Here is a 22,294-nt window from a genome sequence, read left to right as displayed (position 1 = left end):
CTGGATGCCTGAACACTCGTAAAAAGAATGTTTCCACTTAAGCATATTGCCTTGGCCCCTTTTTTGGACCCCTCCAACATCATCTAATTAACTCAAATCTTAATTATTTTACACCTAACCGATATTTTGTTATCTGTGTGGTACATTACTTGCAAAAAATCACATTGAAAACGGCGCTTTAGTTTTATTAAATGTAATTAAAAATGCCCACTAGTGGTGTTAATTCCGGAATGTTGCGCTTGTCAGAGCTGGGTGTTAATTGTGTCTCATTCATATTCGGAGTAGGCGGGGCATTTCATCGATCGATTGAAAACATGTTATCGCCAGTTATATAATGGCTTCTGGGAACTACTCAGCACGATTTGATTAAAAAAAATATGCACAAAAGTAAACACAAAGAACATGTTTAAACTTCTCAAAGATTTCGCCGTTTTCTTTTTTGTTTGTTTGTTTGTTTTTTTTTTTGGAAAGACGGGTGCGGGGGAGGATCTTGAAGATGTACATGTACTCCCTCCCTAAATCCAGATTTCCCCCCATTTTTGGTAGGTTCTGGTTGATCCTTGATGTCATAGTAAATGAAAAAAATTTAGAAGCTTACTTAAGAAACAACAGGTGAATGACAAGTTACTTTTGTTTCGAAATTATTTCTATTTTAAATAGGGTAATTAAGTTGCGATCGCAATTTACGTGGCGTATACGTGGAAAATCAACACTAAATAAACCAGGCCTACTTGTACATGTAAACACGTATTGAATTTTTAAAAATAATATAAATCTCTCTCACTCTCCGTACTTAAGTACAATAAATACTGGTGTATGGAATAACAAAACAAAACATTTTTTTGTGATGCTGTTGTGATATTTAATCACATAAACAATTTTATTAATTGTATATGTGCTTGTTTGTTTTGTTTTGTTATTTTTTCGTCCCAGTAAGCTTTTCAGTGTTAAACAATCCATACGTACTTCTACCCTGTATACCTATATTTTTACAGTCAAAAACATTTTGAGGAATGATGCTATTGCTAAGATGTAGACTATGGCTTGGAAACTCATTTAGCCCCCAAGCGAACCCCTAAATCCAAGGACTAAAACTAAAATATCATTACACTTTTTGCCCGATTAAAATTCCATTACCCTCATCGTCAAATATTTCTTATGAATGGTAGCATCATTATTTTTTCTGTCTTCAAATATGGATCTAATACCTAAACAATATTAATATCCGTCTGATGCCACTATTATCATCGGTTTCATGCCCGTAGAAACCTGGGGGGAGGCACGGAGCCCCCCCCCCCAACTTTGCCGATATAAAGAACACTATAGAAAACATAGCCACCATACACTTGTGCCCCTTCAATAATTACCTCTGATCCGCCCATTTTTTTTTTGCTTGTCAAGGAATTTTTGGTAGTTGGTAGTGCTCCCAACTGAAAATGTATGGCTGTGCCCCAAAAACTAAAATTGCTTCCTACAGGCCTGGGTTTTACCAAAAGAGGAATTTTATACATACCTAAAGAATTCCTTTGAAAAGTATATAATTGAACTCTTTTGAAATCAATATAGATGTATGTTTTAATTTAAAGAATATTTTTTTAAGAAAAGTAAATGGAATTGAGTAGAAGGGTCAGCCTATTTTAGCCCTCTCCCTACATCAAGGTCAACGTAAATACATAATTGATATAAAATAAACAAAGCAAAAATGTACCAAAAAGAAGGGGTGGGGAGGAAAATTAAAAAAAGAAAATACTAGTAAGTAAAATTACAGAGAAAAATAAGCAAAATTACAGAAAAAATACCAGTTTGGGAATATTCAAAAATGTTAAATTTACTTACAAAATAATGAATATTTTAGCAATATTTGGCACTACTAAAAATACTGGGCAGGAAAAATAATTGGATGTTGATCAATTGAAAATGAAACGGTCTGAATTGCGTATCGGAGCTAAAGCCACAAGATTTATTGATTTTTTTTTTGTATTCACAAAGTTACCCGAGTCTACAAATCACATGATAAATTGGAATATTTAACAGGTCATAATGAGGTCAATGACATGTAAATATAACCATGAATAGTGAAGGAAACTGTCGGTTTTTTGTACCTTTTTTCAAAAAGTTTACCCCGAGCGCAGGCTTGCCCAAAATTCTCCTTTAAATATGATGAATTTTCAACAGTTATACACCTTTTGAGAAATTTGGGCAACAATGCGCTCACCGTGTATTACCGCTTTAAAAATCGGAATAAATTTGAATATCAATGGAGATTCATGAATTGCAGTGACCCCTCTTACAAAACACAGCTTCGTTCTTTGTTTTTATGGACTTTTAATTCCTGTAACTTTGCAAAGTTACGATTTAGACATAGAAGAATTGCATTATTTATCTCATGGGGCTATTTTCTATACTTTATTTTTGCGCAATTTACCGGGGGCCACGTTTTGTACACTAAGTGCAATCATTCTTTGGTCGTCCTAGTGGAATGTGCAGGTTGGAACTTGCCCTAATCAGACTAGTAGAATTTTCAGCCATATTAATTCATTTCCATCTCAATATTTTAAATATGAAAAAAAAAAAAAAATAGAAAAAAAAAATTGTCTGAAAAGATTTTCTTGATTGAAAATTTCAACTTTCTCAATGAGAAATCCATGTCCATGCTGGGTTTGGTAATTTATAATTTGTCATTTCCTAAATGACTAATGGATGTGACTGTTACTGACATCAAGAAATGCTCCAAATTGAAACACACCTCAGAGTCTCTAACGAATGGAAAGATTGATGGGCGGTGGGCCATGACTCAGTTATTTAGGAAAATGTGATGAAATGTTCATTATATTGTGTGTCGGACTGCATCATTTTGTAAAACAAAAGAGTTTGATTTAATACAGGATCAAATAACTGACAATAAAATGACAAAACAGAGGATTAATAAAAATTTGATTTTTGAAATTAAATAATGAGCCTTGTTGATTAAATCTAAACATGATAGGGATGAAAGAAAAAAGTCATTTTATTTTTCACACTTTTAAGGAACCTACAGAGTAAACAGTGATTCAGGCTAGTAAAATTTTGCCATTGCTAGCCCAACTGGGCTAATGATAAAAAAAGTTTTTGGCGCACAGAGTTTTCAAACCTGTTCTAGTCAGGTTAAATACATGCAACTAGAAACAATTTCCATATGACACAATTTTTCAAAGTCAACAAAAATTTACATTGTAAATTTCAACAATTCCTGACAAGCACAAGAGGGAGTTGACATTATTTCAAGAAATTATCCAAGTTTGACGTATATTTTGATTTGGTAAGCTGTAATGAAGGTATACTACATGATTACATTATTTGATAAGTAACCGAGAATTGCGATTATTATAATAATGGATCTCTTTCTGAACATGCTAAAGTGGCAGCTATTATTAATTTTCGTATGATAATCACTGCAGACTTTGAATTCACTGCCCTATCTATATACTGATTGAACTTGAGGGTTCCCATCAAAGCAGAAAATTTTGAAAGTAGGAGAGATCGAACCTAGTTTGAAAGCTGAAGTATTTGTATATTTTTCGATGTAATGCAGATTTGAAAGTGATGCTTTTCATACCATGAATCAGACTGTTAACTCGATGATGACTTGAAGTGCAATTAAAATAAAACACATTTTCGAAAATAATACAAATCAAGTTCACATTTAATTAATATGATTCCAATGAGAAAAAGGGATGCTTTGAGCTAAGAATTTGTTCAGATTTACAACAAGTCAATCCATAGATTAAATATTGTTGAGGTTGAAGTATAAATCCCCCAGTTTTTGTAATGATTAAGGACTTAATATGGTGACTTGAATAGTGCAGAATTAAATTAAATTATTTTCAATTACACATCTTTACTTGGATTGTACCATGAAGTCAAGAAAACCCTTTTTATCAACCACTTAATTAAATAAGAAAATTTTGAGAGATTTGACATATGCAAACAGGTTTGGGATGAGGGATATTGTTAAAATGTTGTATTTATACATAACAGTCAGCAAAATAATAACTACTTCTCATGCTCTCTCATCTCTGACCACTAACTATGTACAGTGGCTGCAACGTTATTGTTGACAAACCAATCGTGAAGAATCGTTCGTGTAACGTGCGAGATCGTGCGTGTATCAGATTCAATCGTTTGCGGTTTAAATCGTGCGTGATCGTGCGATAAGAAACGTGTAAATTTCGTTTTGTAAGTTTTTATTGGAATGTTATTTGTTATACAAGCATTTCGCTTGACTGTTGTTTTTTTTTTCAATCCAAATAAAATAAATGAAGCTCGATTTACATAATTGAAAGCAGAACGAACTAATTATCGCTTGGAAATAAGCAATATAGTAAGTCGTACAATATTGTGTTCTCGTCAAATAGCGTGATTTTTTGTGATAAACCGTACTTAGATGTTTAAGGATTTTTTTCTGATGTTAATTATGTTTACTGCTAATTATGGTCAAGATATTTTTAAAATCATAAAATAGATATTTTTACAAATAAATAAAAAAACAATTCTCAATGCTTACATAAATATCAGTTTAGTAGGCGAATGTACATGTACACAACATGATTGTTGGGGTTTCGTTTATCAGTGTTTATCTCTGGAGCTTACTTTTAATTATTTTTATAATTTCTGCAAATAAATGATTTGTAAAATAATTGTTGATTTTAGAGATTCACAAATGGAAACGTGGATATAACTTAAAATTTAATTCATTTTCATGCCATTTTTTTTTCAAACTTATTCCTTTCTGCATAGTATGAAATCCAATTCAATCAAAATTCACGGTCCACCTACATCTACATCTTCTGATAGAAGGGGGAAAAATCTGTTTTCTTAAGTCGGAGAATTACGTAAATAATTATTTGTAATCTAAAATAATTAATAAGTCTTACATGTATTTAGTTCCAGAAATATCCATTTCTATTTTTTTTTTTCATTTTTTAATATCAATAATTATTTGAAATCTAAAATGTATTAAGCCTTCTTTCGTTTTGAAAATATCCATTCCTAAAGAATTTGAACTATTTTGCGTGAAGAATCGTGCGTTTGCGTTAACAATCGTGTAAGATCGTGTAACGTGTAGAATCGTGTGCGTGAAGGATCGTTTGTGTAACAGATTTTATCGTGCGTTCATTGTGCGGAATCATTCATGTAAGTTGTCAACAATAACGTCGCAGCCACTGTAATGGATAAATAATGAGATAGTGTTGAATAGTCTAGAGAAACATTCGGCCTGAGGAGGGGATGTTTTCTCTAAACTATTCAACACTATCGAGTTATTTATCTTGCTTATAAAACTCCTCCACTTTGGACCCCAAAGAAACATTTACCCATTCATTTATCCAACTTTGTTGTAACACAATAGGATCACTCCAATTTAGCCCATTTAGATAACCAACAGTGACACAATACAATAACCTAATCGAACACCCCTTATATTCATGGACTAGTGAGTATGAAACTGCATGGTGATAACGTCATTTCAAACCTTTCCATCATACTGAACAGTCAAGAAATCAGATGAAGAATACTTTTAAATTCAAAGTAAATTTAGAGAGGTTCAGGTAGTGTTTTGAATACTTTTGACCTGAAAGCAGAAGAAAACTACAGAATTTTGATAAAGGTTGGAAATTTATCATTAAATATAAGATGATGATTTGTTGAGGAAAAGTGTTGGAATCTTATTTCAGATTACTTCATTGATTGAGAGATATTGCATATACATGTATCTGGATATGAGGATAATTTATACTTGTAGAAGACCTCCTTCAGCTCCGTTGTTGATCATTCAGGCGTAGTATGGCCAAGACAAGGATTCTGCTACTTATTGTACACATAAGTCTCCTACTGTCCTCAGAAGGAAAGGTCACATTCAAAATGGCAGGTATTGTAAGTACAGATGAAAATGGTCTCACATTTGAAGAAGCTGTAAGAAAAGCCAACCAAGATTTGCCGGCTGATTTAGAATTCCAGGCTCTTTACATCAAAATGGATGCTAATCCAATTCGATCTGCTTTGAACTTGTGCAGTGCTGTGATATCTAAGGGAGTTCATACAGTTATAGTAAGCAAGCCAGAGAATTCGGACAACAATCCTCCTATCTCTGTGTCCTATACCTGTGGCTTCTACTCTATCCCAGTCATTGGTATATCAGCAAGAGACAGTTCATTCTCAGACATGGTAAGAACTATGAAAATTTTCTCTGTGTATCTCACAACATTAATAATTGTAGGAGTAAATTCGATTTTCATATGCAAGCAGCTTCAGATAGTACAGATTCAAGTTTGGGGGAGAAATTAGGGGAGCAGAGTTTACATTTGAATTGATAGGTAAAAAATCTTTAAACATCTTCATCTCAAGAACTGCATGCTTAGTCATTAATAAGTAAGCATCCTCAGGTTCAATTTTGTTCAAATTGTGACCCCTGGATGTAGGATGAGGTCCCAATAGGAGATCAAATATTTACATGGGAATATGTATGAACAAATCTTTAAAAGTTTTTTCTCAATATCAAGAGGGCTATGATTAGTCACAAATAATATGCAAGCATTTTCAGGCAGTTCAGATTAAAGTTTTCTTCACCAAAGGGTACTCTTTGCATTTGGTTGAAATTGCCTCAGTGGTTCTGGAGAATTTATAAATTTATGTAAAAGACTAGGACACATTGACAGATTTACAAATTTTGCCTTTGGCTCAGATGAGCTTAAAAAAAAGAAGAAAGCATTTAGCAAATGTGTTCATACAAAACATTGTCCAATCTCTTAAATGCCAGAGATAACACTGACTGACGTTTCTCATACTTATTGTTAAGCATTTTATACACTGCACTCTCTACAGATTTTTCCATTTTTTCCCCCAATAATGACAAGGAGCACACGGCGGGTGTGACCAATCCACAGGGGATGCTCACAACCATGGCACCTAATCCCACCTCTAAATTTTGAGGTCCATGTTTGCTGTGCTCCAAATTTGTATTGTTTCATTGGACTTCCGAGATGAAATAACTATTCGTTATCTTCATATTACATTTCTGGTATGCTTTCAGAAATTTTAATATGTATAATTGTCTTGGTCATTATCTCATTAAACCAGACTATTTTCCAGACTGTCCACAAGACCTTCCTGCGTACAGTACCACCCTACTTCCATCAAGCTGATGTTTGGTTGAAGATGCTTCAACACTTTGAATGGAATCAGGTTGTGTTCATTCATAGTATGGACATAGAAGGTCGTATGATTCTCAATCGATTCCAGTCCAAGGCAGATGAAATCTCTGTAAGTAGATAGTTGATGGAATATAACTTAATATGTAGAGATAAATATAAAAGGACTGATATTCCAGTACGACAATTAACAAGTGTTGAAATGTGTATTAGTATGCAGGAGAAGATGAAAGAGCAAGAGCATATACAAGTTTTGACTAAACATTGTGTTCATTTGCAGACTGAAAAAGTAATAAAATATCCATCGGGCGATAAAAATTATAAACCTTACCTTCAACAACTAAGCATCTTACAGTCCCGGGTAGTCCTGCTGTCAGCAACGTAAGTGGTGATACAGTTATCACTGATGTATAGTGAATCCGAGATCAGAAATACCTGCCCCTCTTCATTCATACTTGTATGTACATATTATGTAGATGTATTTTGTTGCAGGCAAGAGGATGCTGACCAGATTTTCCAGGATGCTAAAGCACTAAATTTAACAGGAGAGGGATACGCATGGATTGTTAGTGAACAGGCTCTGAGATCTCCCTACGTACCAGAGGGTAAAGAGTCCTGCAGCTCCCCCTCCCCCCCCCCCCCACCCCCCACCCCCCACCCACACACACACACACACACACAAACACATCTTAAGAAGCACCTCTATTCTTTATAACCTCTATGGTAGCTGTACCTCCTATCAGAGAACTTCCTTATCTTCTAACAGTGAGACTCTCATGCACCTATATAAATAAGAACTTTGAAGTAAGAACTTTTAACATCAGGAGTTAGAATTTTCATTGTCATTAGATAGTCAGAAGTTGCATAACCCATTAATTTTATAAATTTTCAAATAAAAGTTTCTTTAACACATCTACAGGTAAAAATGTTCTGCATCTTTCCATAGCTTTTTTAGATCACCTGAGCTGAAAGCTCAAGTGAACTTTTCTGATCACCCATTGTCCGTCGTCCGTACGTCTGTCTGTAAACTTTTCACATTTTCAACTTCTTCTCAAGAACCACTGGGCCAATTTTAACCAAATTTGGTACAAAGCATCCTTGAGTGAAGGGGAGTTTAAATTACTAAAATAAAGGGCCAAACCCCCTTACAAGGGGAGATAATCAAGAAAGACAAAAATAGGGTGGGGTCATTAAAAAAATCTTCTTCTCAAGAACCACTGGGCCAGAAAAGCTGAAACTTATGTGGATGCATTCTGGGGTAGTGTTGATTCTAAATTGTTAAAATCATGACCCCCGGGGGAAGGACGGGGCCACAATAAGGAATCCAGGTTTTACATTGAAATATGTAGAAAAAATCTTTAAAAATCTTCTTCTCAAGAACCACTGGACCAGAAAAACTGAAACTTATGTGGAAGCATCCTGGGGTAGTGTAGTTTTAAATTTTTAAAATCATGACCCCCGGGGGAAGGGCGGGGCCACAATAGGGAATCCAAGTTTTACATTGAAATATACATGTATAGAAAAAATCTTTAAAAATCTTCTTCTCAAGAATCAGCCAGAAAAGCTGAAACTTATGTGGAAGCATCCTGGGGTAGTGTAGATTTTAAATTGTTAAAATCATGACCCCCGGGGGAAGGGCGGGGCACAATAGTAAAACCAAGTTTTACATTGAAATACTAAGAAAAAAATCTTTTAAAGTCTTCTTCTCAAGAACCACTTGGCCAGAAAAGCTGAAACTTATGTGGAAGCATGCTGGGGTAGTGTAGATTCTAAATTGTTAAATTCATGACCCCCGGGGGAAGGGCTTGGCCACAATAGTAAAACCAAGTTTTACATTGAAATATGTAGAAAATATCTTTATAAATCTTCTCAAGAACCATTGGGCCAGAAAAGCTGAAACTTATGTGGAAGCATCCTTGGGTAGTGTAGATTCTAAATTGTTAAAATCATGACCCCTGGGGTCAAAGAAATATGGAAGCATTCTCAGGTAGTGTAGATTCAGGTTTGTTTAATTAGTTCATTTGCATAGAAATGCCTAAAGCTAGCCTTAACTCTCTTACATGTAGGTACCCTGGGCCTGAAGTTATCCCATGGAAATAATGAAAAGGCTCACTTAGAGGATTGTGTCAGTCTTATTGTGCAGACTGTCAAAGACCTTGTTAATGGAACACTAAAGGAGATAACAGACACCCCTAATAGCTGTAACACAACATCCTCCACGTGGCGTGCAGGGAATACCATTCTGAAGTAAGTTGCTAAATAACTGATTTTAAATTAATTGTATGGATTTACAGCTTAGATTCCTTGAAGATACTGAAATCAGTAAGTATTGATGAATACATGCTTAGGGTACCTTTAATTCACTTGCATCAAAATGTGGATTAGATATTTCAATTTTAGTTGGCTTGTGCATTCATTTGGTAGAAAAAAATTTAACCTTGATCAAAACTTTTGAATGAGAAAAGATAGGGCTTTCATATTTCACATGTACATTACTTGTGACAAGAACTTTCTAAATATATTATGATTTTTGGCCCCATGACTTTGAGCTTGAAGTTTGACCTGTTTTTCTAGCAAAGATTTACTAACCAGAGAAAATAATTGCCTTTTTCAAAAAATAATTTTTATTATTTTCATTACATATGTAGCACCATCTAAGTTGTTATGTCATCTCCTTGCTACTGCTTAACATCTTGGTTTTTCTATTAAAGCGAATATAATCAACCTATTATGCAGTGTTGTTGTTCATTTCTTTCTCACTCATACACCTCAGCAATGGGCTCACATCAAGATTTTTGAGATAAAGAAAAAAAAACCATGATATTCAATGAATTACTACTGTGGTTGAACTTCAGTATCTCAAACACTGGTATCTCGAATGCCATGAGTATGGTGAAGTGATTTGGAACTACCAATCACATATCTTTATAACATTTTACCCTTGATATCCAGGAATGGGGTCAATGACTTTCAAAAGTTATCAATTAAATTACAATTACAATTTGGATTTTTATGTCACCTGAGTCACTCAGGTGACCTATTGCTATCTCTTTTCGTCTGTCGTCGTCCGTCGGTCGTAAACTTTTGAACATTTTCAGCTTCTCTGGTACCAGCAAACCAATTTCAACCAATTTTGGCATATAGCATCTATGGGTGAAGGGGAACAAAAATTGTGAAATTTGTGGCCCCAGCCCCCCTGGGGCCTGAGGGGTGGGGCCAAAACCATCAAAATTAATGCAATCTTTAAAAATCTTCTTTACTCCTGGACATCAAGCAGTCAAACTGTTGGCATGATTGTAATAAGCATTGAGCCCTCTACCAAAATTGTGAAATTTATGGCCCCAGGGTCAGGGGCTCTGGTGCTAGGGCGGGGCTATATAGATCATATAGTGAAAGTGCATTACTTCTTTGAAAATCTTCTTCTCCACTCCTGGGTATTATTGAAACAAATTGAATACATAGTTATGATAAGCAAGGGTGACTCTATCAAAATTGTGAAATTCATGACCCCAGGGTCAGGGGTTCTGGTGCTAGGGTGGGGCTATATAGATCATATAGTGAAAGTGCATTATTTCTTTGAAAATCTTCTTCTCTACTCCTGGGTATTATTGAAACAAATTGAATACATAGTCATGATAAGCAAGAGTGACTCTACCAAAATTGTGAAATTCATAGCCCCAGGGTCAGGGGTTCTGGTGCTAGGGTGGGGCTATATAGATCATATAGTGAAAGTGGATTTTTTCTTTGAAAATACATGGTTATGATAAGCAAGGATGCCTTTTCCAAAATTGTGAATTTCATGACCCCTGGATCAGAGGTTCTGATGTTAGGGCAGGGCTCTATTTATTATATAGTGAAAATGCATTAATGCTTTAAAAATCTTCTCTGCACCTGGGCATATCAGAGGCAAAAAGAGTAAAAGTTTTAATAAGGAAGGGTATTTTTACCAGATTTTTGAACATCAGAACCATTTGGTCAAGTGTTCTGGTCCAGGCCAGGGCTCTATTTGTATTTGTATTCTACCGAGAGGAGAGGAGTTATTCCCCTTTGCCATTTACTTGTGATAATTAATCACTGTAAATAATGTACTTGAAAGGTTAATAGAATAAGAGAATTATGCAAGAATTATTAGGTCACCTGAGTGACTCAGGTGACCTATTGCTATCCGTTCTCGTCCGTCAGCGTGCGTCGTGCGTGAACATTTGAACATTTTTAGCTTCTTCTCTGAAACCGCTTAACCAATTTCAACCAAATTTGGCATATAGCATCTATGGGTGAAGGTGAACAAAAATTGTGAATTTCATGGTCCCTGCCCCCCTGTGGCCTGAGGGGTGGGGCTAAAACCACCAAAAATAATGCAATCTTTACTCCTGGACATCAAGCAGTCAAACTGTTGGCATCATTGTAATAAGCATTGAGCCCTCTACCAAAATTGTGAAATTCATGGCCCCAGGGTCAGGGGTTCTGGCCCCAGGGTGGGGCTATATAGATCGTATAGTGAAAGTGCATTATTTCTTTGAAAATCTTCTTCTCTGCTCCTGGGTATTAAATAAAGTAACTAAGTACAAAGTTTTGAAGAGCAAGAGAGCCTCTTCAAAAATTGTGAAATTCATGGCCCCAGGGTCAGGGGTTCTGGTGTTAAGACAGGGCTCTATTGATTATATAGTGAAAATGCATTAATTCTTTGAAAATCTTCTTCTCTGCTCCTGGGTATTAAATAAAGTAACTAAGTACATAGTTATGATGAGCAAGAGTGCCTCTTCCAAAATTGTGAAATTCATGGCCCAAGGGTCAGGAGTTCTGGTGTAAGGGCGGGGCTCTATTGATTATATAGTGAAAATGCATTAATTCTTTGAAAATCTTCTTCTCTGCTCCTGGATATTTAATAAAGTAACTTAATACATAGTTATGATGAGCAAGAGTACCTCTTCCAAAATTGTAAATTTCATGACCCCATGATCAGGGGTTCTGGTGTTAGGGTGGGGCTCTATTGACTTTATAGTGAAAATGCATTAATTCTTTGAAAATGTTCTCCTCTGCTCCTGGGCATTAAGGTGATAAACTAAGTACATAGTTATGATGAGGAGGTGGGCCTCTTCCAGAATTGTGAAAGCCATGGCCCCTGGGTCAGGGGTTCTGGTGTATGGGTGGGGCTCTATTGATTATATAGTGAAAATGCATTAATTCTTTGAAAATCTTTTTCTGCTCCTGGGTATTAAATAAAGTAACTAAGTACATAGTTATGATGAGCAAAAGTGCCTTTTCAAATATTGTGAATTTCATGGCCCCAGGGTCAGGGGTTCTGGTGTTAGGGTGGGGCTCTATTGATTATATAGTGAAAATGCATTGATTCTTTGAAAATCTTCCTCTCTGCTACTGGAGATTATTTAAACAAACTAAGAGCATGATTATGGTAGGCAAGGATGCCTCTTCCAAAATTTTTAAATATATGGCCTCAGTTTTTGGGGTTCTTGAGGAAGGGGGGGGGGGGGGCTCTATTGATTATATAGTGAAAAAAAGCATTGATTCTATTAATTAATCATTAATTAATCCTGTATGCTCCATAGTGTTGAGCTGATAAATAAATTGCTTAGCTATGATGAAAATGGGAGCTTCAAACAGAATTTTTAAATCTTGAGGTCCTAGGGTCAGGGGTTCTGGCATAATGGGGGTGGGGGGGGGGGTGGGGTGGGGTGACTTTTGATGATATAGTGGAAAAGTGTTAATTCTTTGAAGACCATAGATAGGATGATAAGGGTAACTCTTCCAAATTTGTAAATTTCTTGACCCTTGGTCTTTGGTTCTGGTGTTAGGGTAAGGCTTTGTTGAATCTGTAGTGAAAATGCATTGTACCTGTGAAATTCCTCTCTGCTTCTGGGATATCGGAAGCAAACTGAGTAAAAGTTTAAATGATATAAGTAAGCGTATTTCTACCAGATTTGATCATCTGGACCATTTGTCTAAGCATTCTGGTCCTGGGCAGGGCTATTAATTTGTATTTTACTGAGAGAAGTTATTCCCCTTTTCCATTCACCTTTGATAATTAATCACTGTAAATAATGTATTTGAAAGGTTAATAGAATAAGATAATTATGCAAGAATGTTTATTGTATAATTCAAAAAGTACTTTCTTAGTTTTAATAATCAGGTAGACCTGTAAGTAATAGATAAATAAAAATGAGACAAAAATAACTTATCTTATTAAAAGTTCTTCAAAAGACCATAAGAGAGGTCAATGCTAGAGGTCTAAATAAAAATAGTACAGAAGCACTAATAGTTTGTTAATAGTCTGCATGGTGATAGTGTTAAGTGGGGGACAGATTAGAACTTAATTTATGAGTAGACTAATTATTTTGTTGATCCTGATCTTCCTTCTTCTCTTGCCTTAGGGCAACAAAGTTTCATCTGTCAGTGTATTTAACTTCTAAATTGTTGTATTATACTCAGGTGACCGTTAAGGTCCTTGGGCCTCTTGTTATTGTATAATACAAAAAGTACTTTCATAGTTTTAATGATCAGGTAGACTTGTAAGTAATAGAGAAATAAAAATGAGACAAAAATAACTTGTCTTATTGAATGTTCATCAAAGACCAAGAGAGGCCAATGTAAGAGATTTCAACAAGGAATTAAAAGAGTATAGAAGCACTGATTATAAATTTGTTTATATACTGTCTGGTGAGAGTGATAAATTGGGAACAGATTAGAACCTAATTTATGTACTGTTAATGAACACTAGACTACTTATTTTGTTGATCCTGATCACCCTGTTTTTTAGCTCTACTGGTCAGAGACCAGAAGAGCTTATGCGATAGTAAGGTGTCCGTCGTCCGTCCGTCTGTCTGTCTGTCTGTCCGTCTGTCTGTAAACAATTTTTCAAAACGCTACTCCTCCTACAGTTTTGGTCCGATTTCAATATAACTTGGCACACAAGTAAACTACACTAAGATACATAATTTAGTGCATCGGTTTTTGATTTCGATGGACGGTGTTGCCATGGTTACTAAAAATAGAAATTTCTGTGAAATTCCTTTAAAACGCTACTCCTCCTACAGTTTTGGTCCGATTTCAATATAACTTGGCACACAAGTAGACTACACTAAGATACATAATTTAGTGCATCGGTTTTTGATTTCGATGGACGGTGTTGCCATGGTTACTAAAAATAGAAATTTCTGTGAAATTCCTTTAAAACACTACTCCTCCTACAGTTTTGGTCCGATTTCAATATAACTTGGCACACAAGTAGACTACACTAAGATACATAATTTAGTGCATCTGTTTTTGATTTCGATGGACGGTGTTGCCTTGGTTACTAAAAATAGAAATTTCTGTGAAATTCCTTTAAAACGCTACTCCTCCTACAGTTTTGGTCCAATTTCAATATAACTTGGCACACAAGTAGACTACACTAAGATACATAATTTATTGCATCGGTTTTTGATTTCGATGGACGGTGTTGCCATGGTTACTAAAAATAGAAATTTCTGTGAAATTCCTTTAAAACACTACTCCTCCTACAGTTTTGGTCCGATTTCAATATAACTTGGCACACAAGTAGACTACACTAAGATACATAATTTAGTGCATCGGTTTTTGATTTCGATGGACGGTGTTGCCATGGTTACTAAAAATAGAAATTTCTGTGAAATTCCTTTAAAACGTTACTCCTCCTACAATTTTGGTCTGATTTCAATCTAATTTGGCACACAGTTAGAATACACTACAATACATAATATGTATTTCTGTTTTTTTTTATTTGGGTGAATGGTGTTGTCATGGTTACTAAAAATAGAAATTTCTGTGAAATACTTTCAAAACGCTACTACTCCTAGTTTTCATTTGATTTCAATATAACTTGTCACAAAAGTAGACTACATTAAGATACATAATTCTATTTATTGTTGCATGTTGCAATGTTTCAAATCCAAGTGCTACTTTTCTTTTGTTATACAAACAGACCAGTAGAGCTACAGTCTCATCAGAGACTTCTGGTTAGCTCTACTGGTCAGAGACCAGAAGAGCTTATGCGATAGTAAGGTGTCCGTCGTCCGTCCATCCGTCTGTCTGTCTGTCTGTCTGTCTGTCTGTCCGTCTGTCTGTAAACAATTTTTCAAAACGCTACTCCTCGTACAGTTTTGGTCTGATTTCAATATAACTTGGCACACAAGTAGACTACACTAAGATGCATAATTTAGTGCATCGGTTTTTGATTTCGATGAACGGTGTTGCCATGGTTACTAAAAATAGAAATTTCTGTGAAATTCCTTTAAAACGCTACTCCTCCTAGAGTTTTGGTCTGATTTCAGTATAACTTGGCACACAAATAGACTACACTAAGATACATAATTTAATGCATCGGTTTTTGATTTCGATGAATGGTGTTGCCATGGTTACTAAAAATAGAAATTTCTGTGAAATTCCTATAAAATGCTACTCCTCCTAGAGTTTTGGTCTGATTTCAGTATAACTTGGCACAGAAGTAGACTACACTAAGATACATAATTTAGTGCATCTGTTTTTGATTTCGATGAACGGTGTTGCCATGGTTACTAAAAATAGAAATTTCTGTGAAATTCCTTTAAAACGCTACTCCTCCTACAGTTTTGGTCTGATTTCAATATAACTTGGCACACAAGTAGACTACACTAAGATTCATAATTTAATGCATCGGTTTTTGATTTCGATGAACGGTGTTGTCATGGTTACTAAAAATAAAAATTTCTGTGAAATTCCTATAAAACGCTACTCCTCCTACAGTTTTGGTCTGATTTCAGTATAACTTGGCACAGTAGTAGACTACACTAATATACATAATTCAGTGCATCGGTTTTTGATTTCGATGAACGGTATTTCCATGGTTACTAAAAATAGAATTTCCTGTGAAATTCCTTTAAAACATTACTCCTCCTACAGTTTTGGTCTGATTACAGTCTAATTTGGCACACAATAAGAATACACTAAGATACATAATATGTATTTCGGTTTTTGATTTCAGTGAATGGTGTTGTCATGGTTACTAAAAATAGAAATTTCTGTGAAATACTTTCAAAATGCTACTCCTCCTACAGTTTTCATTTGATTTCAATTTAATTTGGCACAGAAGTAGACTACATTAAGATACATAATTCTATTTATTGTTTCTTGTTGCAAAGTTTCAAATCAAACTGCTACTTTTCCTTTGTTATACGTACAGACCAGTAGAGCTACAGTCTCATCAGAGACTTCTGGTTTTTTTTTTTTTTTTGCTTTTGGGCAACAATTAAAGCTTCACCTTTCAGTTCATTTTATACTCTATGGATCCTCTGATCCTCTAAGTTGTTGTATTATACTCAGGTGACCGTTAAGGCCCTTGGGCCTCTTGTAAAAGTAATCAATTACAGCTGATTACTTTTTCATCATGTAATCATGATTACTTGTGATTATTTTAGATTACAGTAAATTTTAAAATGTTTTCTTCTTGTAAATTCTTTGTTTAATGTTCAGGAAAGAAATGTTTTCTTTGTTTGTTTTTCACAGGACATTATATATTAAAAATCAATGCTCATTATACACACTTTTTAATTGCATTAATCATCATTTACATTTTAAAGGTGGAGTTCAGACAAAATTTGGTTACATGTGCTTATATAGATGCTTGAGATGGTTTATTTGATCATCTGGTTTCTATCTTATATACAAGTAAATATCTGTGTTATTGTTGAGGAAAAAAAAATACATATAACTAATTTTACAATCCAATTGGACATAATAATAGTTAGAAGGATTCGATAGAAAACCGATATATGTAATTGACCATATTGATATAAGTGATGAACCTTTCAAACATTGTATGTGTTTACCTGTTTTAAGATTTTTCCCAATGTATGAATTTTAGATGTTGTGACAACCTGAGAGTTTAACCTACAGTTCTTTTCAAAATTTTTAACATTGGTAATAACTGTAATGGTTTGGACAGTGGATATAGGCCTTTGGTGCTGTTGACCACCCCTGGACTTGCAGGTGAAAGCCCTGCCAGGGGCAAATAAGAACTTGGGTTGTGTCGTCAAGGGCAAAGACAATTTAAGGAGGGAGGAATGAACTGAATTGGGTCATGGATATCGGCCTGGGTAGCTCAATCAGTAGAGCACCTGACTAGTGATGCAGGGGTCCCGGGTTCGATTCCTTGTCCAGCCATACATTTTCTCCTTTCTTGTTACATAACTTTTGAATGAGAGAAAATAGGACTTTCATATTTTACATGTACATTACCTGTGGCAACATCTTTCAGAAAGAAATATCGTTTTTGAATTTATGACCTTGACCTAGACATTTTACCTACTTATCTAAAATTTTGGTTGTAACTTTTCTTTCAGTTAGAAGAAACAGGGCTTTCATATTTTTTCACATGTGAAAAGACCTATGATATTTGACCTCATGACTCTGATAGTGAAGACATAATTTGATGCAGTTTTTAGAAACTTTAATCTTGGCTGCAACTTTTGTAATTATGAATTCAAAGAATCTTTTTTGTACATGTATGGACAGACAAAACAATTCACAGACAAGACAGTTACAAATTGTCATTAATTAATTGCATCCCAACCACAAAGAGATTGAAAGCAGGGGACCACAGTTCTTTAAATTGGCTTGTTTGTCTTTAACTTTTGAATATTTCAAGTGGCTTTTTAAAATGGCTGTCAGAACCATTGTTGTTTTATAGCATCTATGGATAAAGTGGAATAAAAGATTTTAATGTCACGGTCCCAATCTCAAAGGACCTGAGGGGTTGGGGGTTCAAAGTCTTCAAAATTCATGTAATCTACAAAAATCATTTTCTGCACACTGCCACTGAGTCATCTACCAGGCAAACTGTTCACATGATAATCAGGAACAGGTTATCCTATACCAATATTACTAAATCGGTCCTAGGATCAGTTTCAAGGCTGGGGTTATAAATTTTAGATTATATTGAAAATATACATGTATTGATTATATCTTTGAAAATATTTTTTTATACTCCTGAACTTCTAGCATGCAATCTTATTGCATGATATTGATGATCGAGCTACTATAACCTTCTACCAAACTTTTGTAATCATGGCACTTTGGGCCCAGGATAGGCTCAACAGTGGATTAAGCATTGAAAATTCATTTTCATTATCATAATTATATTATAAAAAATATATATTCTTGAATATCTGACAGGTAAACTAAATATGTGACAATTATGAGCTAGCAGCTATATTACCTCTACAAAAGGGAAATTTAGGGCACCTGGATTAGGGTTTCAGGTTCTAAGGTGGGGATGAATTTATCATATTTTGGAAAGAATTTTGAAGCTTTGAAAATCTTTAACCCATGAACATTTACTTTGAAACTTTTTGCATTTTTGCATGATAACAATGAGTAGTCAGCCATTTACCAGGATTCAGGTCCTAGGGTGCGACTTAGTAGGTTAGTACTGAATAAAAGCATTCCACCTTCTTTACTCATGAACATAGTATCACAATTATAATGAGCAGTAGGCATATTCTACCAAAATAATGAAATTCAAGCCTATTGTGTTCAGGCATCATTCCTCATACCATTGAAAACCTTTGTTCTTCTGTTTGTATGATTTCAGCAATCTGTGATACTGTACCATGTTTACCAAAGTATGGAATAAAACTTTTTTTCAGGGCTCTCTTGGATGCCAAGTTGGAAAAAGGCAAGACTGGACAGATTGCATTTGATTCATCAGGAGATCGCCTGAATCCTGTCTACTATTTTCAGAATGTTCAGCTGAAAAATGGAAAGCCTAGCATTGAAAATATTGGCTTCTATGGAAATCCAAAGGTCTTGACAGTACAAGCTTTTCATAAATGTCCCCCTTCAATTTTCAGTCATTTTCAGTAGAAAATATCAAGATACATAATTTCAAGATCTTATTGAAAAACTAATTCTCACCCATCAATTTCATTTCAGCATTGAATTCTTATTTTTAGATGTCATTGGTCATATAACAGCACTGACTGTGCCGACAAATTGAATACCACGCATTTGCGCAGTATGTTCATTTGTCGGCCCAGACAGGTCCTGTTATACGACCAACAACATACAGAAATAAGAAATCAATTTTTATATTTGCATTCTCTAATTTTCTCTCTTCTTAAATATTAATTCCATTCAGTTTAATTATGATTTATCGCCTTTCACAACTGGTGTGTTAAAAAGACGTAGGAGCCTTTATGACATGAAAAGTTAAATAAAGCAAATGAATATAGTGAGGGGGAAAAAAAAGACAAATTAATTCTTAATGTAGAATTATTCTATTTTTACAACAATTTAATAGGGCATTTGTTCTTAATTAAATTGAGTCTAAACAATATATATTTTGCCTTTTTGGTGTTCCTAGTGTATTTAAAGTGTATGTAGTTCTTATTGTGTATTTCTACTGCACTGCGACAAGGTTTCATCGCAGCTATGTTAAGGCTTCCCGAAGCTTTAAAATGCGCTCAAAACATAATATATCATTGCGAGGTCGGTTTTGGTTTTAATTTATAAGTATTGAACTTTAGTACTTCCAATTTATATAAAGGGTTTCCTCGGCTATATATTAGCATATTTGTTATGATATCACATGACTTTGTTGATCACGTGACAGTCATTTATAATTTTTTGAAGTGTTTCATATAAATCGCTTCGGCGCAGCTGATTAACACAATAATTATTAACATTTTGTTACATAAATAAATTCATCGTATCCTTGTGTATCCGAAATGTGCTTGGGAAAAGTTATAGTATTATTTGGGTACAAAATATTTCCTAAGAAATTCAACTTACCTACAAATTTGAGGGTATTTTCCACACAATATCGTAATCTGTATTAAAACAAAGCCAACACACATTTTTCCCAAGCAAGATTCAGATAGAGAACAACCTCTTCTTTCAGATCTCCTCAAAAATTCTCAGATTAATCCTCATTAATCACCTGCGCCAGACTCTTTTATACACACAAAATAAATTCTACCTCCAACCACGGGTATAAAACAGAGTACATTTCAAAAGTATATTTTTCATAAGCATTTTGAACATGATGAATTTCAATCAAGGGTAGGTAAGCGGTGCATTTTTAAAATATTCGGACATATAAGACTTAAAAAACCTTTAACGACCCGTGAATTTTGCAATAGCTATCTAGCATTTTACATGCAGTTTGAAATAAAGTGTAAAGTTCATGACACTCTCCCCGTCATAACACCTCAAGTTTGCAGTGACCTGACGTCATTCTCCATTATGACGTCATATATTGGTAGTTCAGAGATGTGAAGGCACAGAGTGCACTATCATATTCTACGGGAAGCCTTAACCTACCTGCGATTTGTGTTATAGGGGGTTCATTGTTGTAGATTTCCAATGGATTTCATAAAGAAAATTACACTGAATGTAAATATTATCTTATACATATACATCTAACAATAAGGATCATCCTAAAATATCTCTATCATTGATGTGAATTTTATTTCTGATGAAAATTATTAGTGAATTTAGTGTGTGTGAATAGTGAATTATGACACATGTATTGCAATGCAAAAAATTAATGTTGCATGCCTTGGAGTGCATGATACATGTTATAATAAGTATAGTTTACAGGTCATTAGTAATGTTCTGGGAATTAATGAGTCCAAAATAGTTTGGCCAGGCAAGAAGACAACCAGGCCAAGTGGAATTAACATCTCTACAGAATTAAAGGTATTAAGTCTTAATTGTTATATTTAATATTTATTTCCTCTTATATAATATTTAATATTTATTTCCTCTTATATAATATATAATATTTATTTCCTCTTATATAATATTTAATATTTATTTCCTCTTATATAATATTTAATATTTATTTTCTCTTATATAATATTTAATATTTATTTCCTCTGAGTTACTGCGGTGACTAATGGCAAAACTCTACCTATTGTGAATTATATCAACCTTGTCTTTCAAAATGATTATTTATTTTTAAAAAAATGAGTCCCAAGACTTATATGAACAAATTTTTTAAAAGATGTGTTTTCTAAATTTGTGATGTAAAATTTCGTGATAGATTGTGACTTTGGAATCTGTGCCATTTGTATACACAAGAAAGATGACCGAGAGTGACTCGTGTAACTGGGACAAGAATGAGAGGTTATGTCCCCTGGTAAATGAAACAACAGGTAAGCCATACATGCAAATTAATAACAAGTGAACTCAAGGAATGTTCCCAACTTAAGGACAGTCTTCAGGACCAGCAACATTTAAATCTCTTCGCAAATCTTTTGTGAGCTGTCTGCTGAGATTGAGAAAAATCTTAGAATTATTTTCATTGTTTTATATGGCACCTCCTCTTGAAAACCCAGTGGGGGGTATTTGTCCATTTTGGACAGTTCTAGTTTGTTTTCCTCATTTACTTCATTTTAAGGTGAAGATCTAGCGAATGACTTTAGACTGTCTTTTTGTGCTACAGTCCCTGAAACGTTCTACTTTCCCATTTTTCCGTTCGCTCACCGTTCGTTCACCGTTCGTTCAGCGTGCGTTCACCGTTCGTTCACTGTGCGTTCACCATTCGCTCTCCGTTCACAGTGTTGCGTTCAGCGTTCACCGTGCGCTCGCGTTCACCGTTCACGAAGCGTTCAGCGTTCGCTCTTCGTTCGTTCACTTTGCGTTCAGCGTTCACTTATCGTTCAGTCTTTATTGTCATTCGGAACTCCGAAGTGAATGGACTTATCTTTTTTTAAGTAAGGATTTACAAATTTAATAATTAACATATCGTGTTTAAACAAAAAATTATCCACAATATTTATTTTTATTATTCTAACTTAGCTGTTAGGTTATTTATTAAATTTATCTGGAAAATAAATGTTTTTATAAGTACATGTATGTACCTATGTAGAACGATGCTGAAAAATCAAATTTAAATACCGGCAATATACAGATGCTTCAAGCACTGCAACATTTTGTTGTTGTGTTAAAGACGACAAATCGTTAATGGATAGATAATAACCGAAGTCAATTAATTTACCAACTTCAGCAGAAATACGAAAATATTTATTTCTAACATATTTTTTTTTTAAATAGTACAGAAATACATGTTAGAACTAATTCTGAGGATTAAAAAC

The 22,294-nt window shown here is 34.5% G+C and overlaps 1 protein-coding gene across 3 annotated transcripts in view; it reads left to right on the top strand.

Moving 5' to 3' along the window:
• The window catches only part of LOC133178604 (glutamate [NMDA] receptor subunit 1-like), a 106,564-nt gene that overhangs the window by 2,564 nt on the left and 81,706 nt on the right, over positions 1 to 22,294 (top strand). For all 3 annotated transcript variants that reach the window (XM_061313337.1, XM_061313336.1, XM_061313338.1), the window contains exons 2-9: positions 5,780 to 6,201; positions 7,126 to 7,296; positions 7,465 to 7,565; positions 7,677 to 7,789; positions 9,251 to 9,431; positions 18,842 to 18,998; positions 20,796 to 20,894; positions 21,241 to 21,352. In XM_061313337.1, coding sequence (XP_061169321.1) covers positions 5,821 to 6,201; positions 7,126 to 7,296; positions 7,465 to 7,565; positions 7,677 to 7,789; positions 9,251 to 9,431; positions 18,842 to 18,998; positions 20,796 to 20,894; positions 21,241 to 21,352 — 1,315 coding nt within the window. In that variant the 5' untranslated portion in view covers positions 5,780 to 5,820. The remainder of the gene's footprint in view (positions 1 to 5,779; positions 6,202 to 7,125; positions 7,297 to 7,464; positions 7,566 to 7,676; positions 7,790 to 9,250; positions 9,432 to 18,841; positions 18,999 to 20,795; positions 20,895 to 21,240; positions 21,353 to 22,294) is intronic.

The sequence above is a fragment of the Saccostrea echinata genome, unplaced genomic scaffold, assembly GCF_033153115.1.
Source record: "Saccostrea echinata isolate AGI-Se365-2 ecotype Australia unplaced genomic scaffold, CSIRO_AGI_Sech_v1 ptg000003l, whole genome shotgun sequence".
NCBI classification, from domain to species: domain Eukaryota; kingdom Metazoa; phylum Mollusca; class Bivalvia; order Ostreida; family Ostreidae; genus Saccostrea; species Saccostrea echinata.
Note: the sequence above shows the minus strand (reverse complement) of the source record. Positions and strands in the feature narration are given on the sequence as shown.